General features: G+C 36.9%; 2 protein-coding genes across 3 annotated transcripts in view; both read right to left on the bottom strand.

The window, feature by feature from the left end:
- Positions 1-7500, bottom strand: part of LOC144968826 (uncharacterized) — a 240103-nt gene that overhangs the window by 17382 nt on the left and 215221 nt on the right. The gene's annotated exons all lie outside the window — the stretch shown is intronic.
- The window catches only part of LOC144968829 (uncharacterized), a 23004-nt gene that overhangs the window by 10233 nt on the left and 5271 nt on the right, over positions 1-7500 (bottom strand). The window contains exons 4-5 of the mRNA XM_078907554.1: positions 6414-6526; positions 3645-3798 (exon numbers count right to left, since the gene is read on the bottom strand). Coding sequence (XP_078763680.1) covers positions 3645-3798; positions 6414-6526 — 267 coding nt within the window. The remainder of the gene's footprint in view (positions 1-3644; positions 3799-6413; positions 6527-7500) is intronic.

Below are 7500 nucleotides of genomic sequence, written 5' to 3'. Positions count from 1 at the left end.
GGTCAGATGTTTAAATATGGGTTTTCCCAGAGTACGTAGAATAGCCCAATGTATTACAAGGCGCGTCTCTTTTCAAACGTCAAAATTTAAAAGCTGTACTAGATACTTGATCTAGATCTAGATAAGTTTAAGGTGCAATTTTACAATAAGATTTACTAATTTTCAGATGGAACGCAATTGCCCGATGTAAATTTGCGTTCATTGTTTATCCTCTTGAAAAATAATTTCTTTATCCACCCTATCAATGTTATATTGCAACGCTAAAAGTCTCTGACCGTACTCTACCTTTTTTTCCTTTCAATGGAACCAGTCTCAACTATTTTCCAATTAACTTATACTTTTACTAACCTTTAGACGAGAATTTTTGAATAATTCTATTTCCTCGCCAGTCTTTTATAAATTAGATGGAACAATTTTGACCTAATTCAGCTCTTTGTTTTTGTTTTTAGCCAGCCATTTTTGTGAGTAGTTCTCACTAAATTGTATTAATTAGACTATAAACGTTTAAGGTTACACATTGTTTTGTGTGTTGGTACGTTATATCCGGCTGGCGGATTGTTATGAGTTTTCCTTTAGCTAAACGCAATGCATCAATAAAGAGACGGGCCTAAAAATATATATGTCATGTTATTGTTGGTTTTTTAATTTGTTTTGGTTTTCTTTATTTGTTTGTTTTTCTGGGGGTTAATTTTGGTGTTTGTTTTTTGTTTGTTTTGTTTTGTTTTTGTTTTTGTTTGTTTTTTGTATGGGGGGGGGGGGGGGGGGAAATTGAAAACATCAGTTCGTTGAGACAATACAAGGTAAATGAGTCTACTTGGACACTCCCTTTATGGTAGAATTGTGGATCTATCCATCCCTCGAAACTGAAAATAGAGGTGCATCCCTCCAAATTCCGATGACTCTTCATTGAGACACCTTATATAACATCTTGTTAAAAATTCTAATCTGCCCAATTAAAAAAATGTGTTATGCCAATGTACGGCCGAATAATAAAATGTAATTGCAAATTCGCAGTCATAAAATTATCATTTTTAAAAAAACCTTGCAAACCCCCCCCCCCCCCCCTCCTCCCCCTCCTTGGCGGTCTTCCAGTGAAGTCGAAAACATTGAAAGTAGTCAGTCATCACACATCTGTCACTGCGTCCACCAATAATGTGGAGTCTCTGTGGGGTAAGGGTAGCACGTCTGACTGGTAATCAGAAGGTCTGAAGTTCGATTCCCAGTCGAGGCAGACTGACTTTTGGGGATGGTTTTATTCTTTTATTTTTCTTGCTTTGTCTGCCAACTTCTATATACACATTTTAAGATCTGTATGCAGGAGTTTCTGATCTTCTTCTTTTCTTTTTTTTTCTTTCTTTTGTTTTTTTTTTGGGCGGGGAGGGGGGAGGGGGGGGTAGGATAACTTTCTTTGGGTTTTTTTTTCGTTTTCTTTTTTGGGGGGGGGGGGGGGGAGGAGTAACTTTCTTTGATTTTCTTCTCCATTTCATACCGCGTGTTCATTAGCGCGGAAATGGCCCAAAAACAACATGTCTTTTTGTGATATAGGCAAAAGTTATGGTCTGGTCGTTTCCTGTACCTGGGTCTACTGAGACAGAAACAACACGACCAGTTTATTTGCTGACTATAGCATTAGTAGTAGTAGTAGTAGTACTAGTAGTAGTAGTAGTAGTGGTAATAGTAGCAACAGTAGTAGTAGTAATAGACGTAGTAGTAGTAGAAGTATTAGTACTAGTAGTAGTAGTAGTAGTAGTAGTAGTAGTAGTAGTAGTAGTAGAAGTAGTCGTAGTAGTAGTAGTAGTAGTAGTAGTAGTAGTAGTAGTAGTAGTAGTAGTAATAGAAGTAGTAGTAGTAGTAGTAGTAGTAGTAGTAGTAGTAGTAGTAGTAGTAGTAGTAGTAGTAGTAGTAGTAGTAGTATTAGTAGTAGTAGTAGTAGTAGTAGTAGTAGTAGTAGTAGAAGTAGTGGTAGTAGTAAGTAGTAGTAGTAGTAGTAGTAGTAGTAGTAGTAGTAAGTAGTAGTAGTAGTAGTAGTAGTAGTAGTAGTAGTAGTAGTAGTAGTAGTAGTAGTAGTAGTAGTAGTGTAGTAGTAGTAGTAGTAGTAGTTAGTATAGTAGTAGTATAGTAGTAGTAGTAGTAGTAGTAGTAGTAGTAGTAGTAGTAGTAGTAGTAGTAGTAGTAGTAGTAGTATTAGTAGTAGTAGTAGTAGTAGTAGTAGTAGTAGTAGAAGTAGTAGTAGTACAGTCCACTCAGGACAATCGCAACACCTTGGGATCAGCGAAAATGTTGCGATTAACCGAAGTTGCGATTAACCGGATTTGAGTTTCCTGTCCACTATTGCAACATTTTCCCTCTGAGTATACACAATCTTGGGACCGCCCATGGCTGCAGTATCTTTGGTTGATTTCAGATAAAATTATGATGGGAAACTGTATTCACTACTTTTTGTTGTAAATTTTTATAGCAATTGTCATTCGACCACTGATCAGTTTCATACCATAATATATGGTAAACTCAAACCAATTGTTGTAAACATTGGACGTAGTCCACCACAGGCTGAGCAATTTGATTGAAACAAAAACCAAATTGACAGTACTCTATAAATTATGACTATTAAAAGCAGCATTGATTGACTTTCACTCTTTTGGTCTCATCATTTGTAAGAGCCAAAGAGATAATCCGAGATAAGAAACAATAAGCTATCACCAAACCCATTGGTCAAATGCATAGTTGTCAATTCCAAAACAAAGGCTCAGTTTCTCCTTAAAACTATCATTGTCCATCTGTTGTCTAGACTATGCACAGCCCCCTCGCCTCTATTCTAATGGTCGAAGATGACCTCACAAACCCATTCTGCAATGGCCCGCCCCCTTTAATATCTAATGGAGTGGTGACACACTACAGTAGCATTTAAACCCACTCACTTTTGATTCTTGTACCAGTCACGATTTCATACATGATGAAATGAAATCATGAGATTTTGTTTGAATGATTTATTGAATTTTCCACTTCTTGGTGCCAAATATTTGTTACGTTTAACCGAAGTTTGTTGCGATTAATTTTTATATAGAATTAATTCTGTTTCTTGGAAAATGTTGCGATTAACCGAGATGCGATAATCCGGAGTGAACTGTAGTAGTAGAGGTAGAAGTAGCAGTAGTAGCAGCAGCAGCAGCAGCAGCAGTAGTAGTAGTAGTAGTAGTAGTAGTAGTAGTAGTAGTAGTAGTAGTAGTCGTAGAAGTTGTTGTTTTTGCAGTATTTATAGTAGTAGTAGTAGTAATAGTAGTAGTAGTAGTAGTAGTAGTAGTAGTAGTAGTAGTAGTAGTAGTAGTAGTAGTAGTCGTAGAAGTTGTTGTTTTTGCAGTATTTATAGTTGTAGTAGTAATAGTAGTAGTAGTAGTAGTAGTAGTAGTAGCAGCAGCAGCAGCAGTAGTAGCAGTAGTAGTAGTAGTAGTAGTAGTAGTAGTAGTAGTAGTGATGATGATGGCGACGATAACAACGATTAATTTAGGACGGTGGGTGCGGGGGATGGGGTGGTAGGGGAGGGGTGATTATAATAACAATGGGATCACTGGTTTAATTCATTGACCACCCTGATGGTGATTCTTTATTCAACTTGAACACAGAGTCAACACGCTACTCCATCTTACTTGATCTCTTGGACACGAAGGTGGATGTTTCATCGGGCTTCAGGCAGATTGGTTTGGCCTCGAGGAGTCTTTGGCACACTAGACCATCGTCACATACCTCTGTGTTAACTGTGTCCATAACGTCGGAATCAGGGACGCAGTTTTCCATATGGACCTTTAGAAGATAAGAGTAAATGAAGAATTGACTTGACTTATGAGCCTTTGGCATCTCTGTCACCGGACCGGGACGCCTCGCTGCCTCAATTGAAGAGGTCATGAATAAAGAAGGATAAAGGAAACATGAGATCCTCCCCTAGATTCGGTACTGAGGCGATGTGGTCTCGTGCGTGGTATGGCACTCCTCTTGGAAAAGGGAAGGTCCTGGGATCGAGTCCCGTCTAAGCAGCGCATGGTTGAGTCCTTGGAAAAGGCTCTTCACTGACATTCTCTCACCGTACTCATGTGTAAAACGAGTAGTTGACAGCATTGTCTTTGCGTAGAAAATTGTAATATCTACTTACAGGGTCATGTCTCGTCCTACATGTTAAGTATTGCTGTTGGATTGGGACGCCTTGTAAATAGCTTTGTGCACGTTTAGTTGATATTGCTCTATATATTATCGCTCAAGATTTTTTGTGCCTTTTGGGTTTTTTTTTCAATGAACCAGATATCGACAAATAAATTTAAAGTCCTCAAATATGTGATAAACCGTTCGTCACAAAGCAGTATTAAGTCTGGATGAATCGACCCCGAAAAGTGACTCTAGGAATTAAATAAAAGGGAAATACAAACTTGGAGTTTTTTGCAATGACAGAAATAGCATTTGATCTACCAATAACGAAAAGAAATTAACCCCAAAGTGTCATACTTGTGACTATAAATGAAACGAAATTGACGTCACTCAGCTCTTTGTTATTGTTTTTAGCCAGCCATTTTTATGACTAGTTCTACGTAAATTGTATTAAACGTTTAAGGTTACACATAGCTTTGTGTGTTGCTACGAATATCCGATTGACATTGTTAGGATTTTTTTTAGTAAACGCATAGCATCAATACATTCAATTTCCAGCATCTCGTATATCCCGACACCCAACCGATTCAGACGATGGGTCACATATATTGACTTGAATTTTTCTGCAAGTAATGAAACTGAAGTCATTCTTGGTATTAACCAGTTAACTGTCTTACGAAGGAAAAACTCAAATTTAAAAATGTGGTTAGAAAACTCGTCCTCCAAATAACGATTGATTTAAATGATCCTCGTCTTGGCAAAAATGGGACTTTTATGAAGACTTCTAGAAGTCCCAGGTTTGAATGACGTCAATTCATTCACTCCATATATTGCAACGTCAACTTACTTTCTTACAGACGTCAAAACATCCACCAAGACACAAGTGATGTCAGCTTCATTCATTACAAATACAACAACAACAACAACAACAACAACAACAACAACAACAACAACAGCTTACTTTCTTTCAGGCGTCAAAACATCCACCAAGACCCAAGTGATGTCAGCTTCATTCATTCCAAATACAACAACAACAACAACAACAACAACAACAACAACAACAACAACAACAACAACAACAACAACAGCTTACTTTCTTTCAGGCGTCAAAACATCCACCAAGACCCAAGTGATGTCAACTTCATTCATTCCCTTTACAACAATAACTTACTTGTTAACAGACGTCTTAACATCCACAAAGATCCGAGTGACATCAATTTCATTCATTCCATATACAACAACAACAACAACAACAACAACAATAACAGCACAACAACAAGAACTTACTTTCTTTGAGACGTCTTAACATCCAGAAATATCATTTGATAGAAAAATCCATAAAACTAAACTGTCTGAATGAACGATCTTTAGCCTTTTCTACTCCAGTTATGTAGAATTCCTTAACCATCTGTCAGACCTTTGATATCTTTAAAACATCCCTCAAAACGGATTTTTTTTCAGATTTACCTGTCAACTGAATCGTTGATCATGATATGTATATATATATATATATATATATATATATATATATATATATACACACACAAATCACACCACCCGCCCACCCACACACATGCACACACACACACACACATACTTATATATATATATATATATATATATATATATATATATATATATATAAATACATATCAACGATTCAGTTGTAATGTAATGTAATGTAATGTAATGGGAAATTATATATAGCGCCATAATCCTTTACCTATGCTTAATCGCTCTTTACAATAACAATAATAAATGATAAATAAAGAAATTAATAGAGAGGTAGTGAGAGTAGTTGTACATACAAATCATAGGTACGAATATATGCAGACACAGATCTTTATATATATATATATATATATATATATATATATATATATATATACACAAATCACACCACCCCCCATATATATATATATATATATATATATATATATATATATATATATATATATATCTGTGTGTGCATATATTCTTCATTCATTCCATATATTACAACAGCTTACTTTACGGACGCCATGCATAGCATCCACAAAAACCCGAGTGGCATTTCTTTCTTCATTCCATATTGATGTTATGCGTTTAGCTAAAATACTCATTACTTCCACCAGCCGAATATAATGTAGCAACACACAAAACTACGAGTAATATTGAACGTTTATAGTCTGATTGATACAATTTATGGAGGCCTTATCATAAAAAGGGCTGGCGAAAAACAATAACAACGAGCTGAGTGACGTCAATTCAATCCATCTCTACTACGTACAACAACTTACTTTCTTACAGACGTCAAAACATCCACACCGGCCTGTATTCCTGAGAATGCCACCTTTGCAGATGAGAACCTTTTGAACGTTGTCACATGCATCGGGCAGGCAGTCAAAACCTTCTGATTAGCACGTGGTAAAAAGAAAAGAAATCATATTTAATAGAATTTCAAAATACTATAAGATTTAACAAATAACACAATATTTTATTCGAAACGTTTCGGGTTCAATAACTTAATCATCAACAACACCATTTTTACGTAAAGTTAAACCATTTTGATGATCTGTGTTATTGTTGGCTGTCTGCAAGACAAGAGCATCGAAATGTAAACAAAGAGAATCGCTCTGTTGGTTACTAATCACCTCCCAGGAGTCAAGCGGATAACTAAACTATACATTAAATTGGGTGCTAATTCTATATTTTTTTATGACTAGAATAAAATAAATAGGTATCAACGTTTTTATTAGCACTCTTGTATTATCCGTACATATCGATATGTAATTATTTGAAGGTCTGATAACGATGGACGCATACCCAGAGACATCATGTACGTGAACTAGCTTCTGGACGGCGACCAACCGGCCGTCCAGCTCTGCGCTTCTATGATGTCTGCAAACGAGACATGAAACCGACATGCATCAACCCAAACGCATGGGAATCGCTTGCTGACGACCGCAGCGGCTTGAGATATGCGGTGAGGGAGGAAGTGAAGTGAGGTGAGGAGAAGAGAAAGGAGAAGTTTGAGGAGAGGAGAGCAAGGAGGAAAGAGAGGCAGCAGATCCAAACACCAAACACACAGTCAAACTACTTGTGCAACAACTGCGGTAGAGACTGCCATGGAAGGATCGGTCTGCTTAGTCACACACGTCGCTGCTCTAAACAAGACTGATGAGACCAAAGTCACACAGAACGCAAACCATCGTTTCTTGAGACGGAATGATGTCTACGATTACGATTGATAACCTAAATTGTTATTGGCCCATTGTTGTAATGGAAATACTCTCAAGCCAACGCAAAATATTCTCCACTACAACAATGTTGAAACAAGGCCATAAATTCGTTCAGGTATCAGACTTGCAAATTTGTGTACGTCAG

This window comes from Berghia stephanieae, chromosome 3, assembly GCF_034508935.2.
Source record: "Berghia stephanieae isolate SIO BIC M18660-M18661 chromosome 3, UCSD_Bste_1.3, whole genome shotgun sequence".
Taxonomy (NCBI): Eukaryota; Metazoa; Mollusca; class Gastropoda; order Nudibranchia; family Aeolidiidae; genus Berghia; species Berghia stephanieae.
The sequence above is the reverse complement of the archived record's forward strand: the minus strand, read 5'-3'. Positions and strand labels throughout refer to the sequence as shown.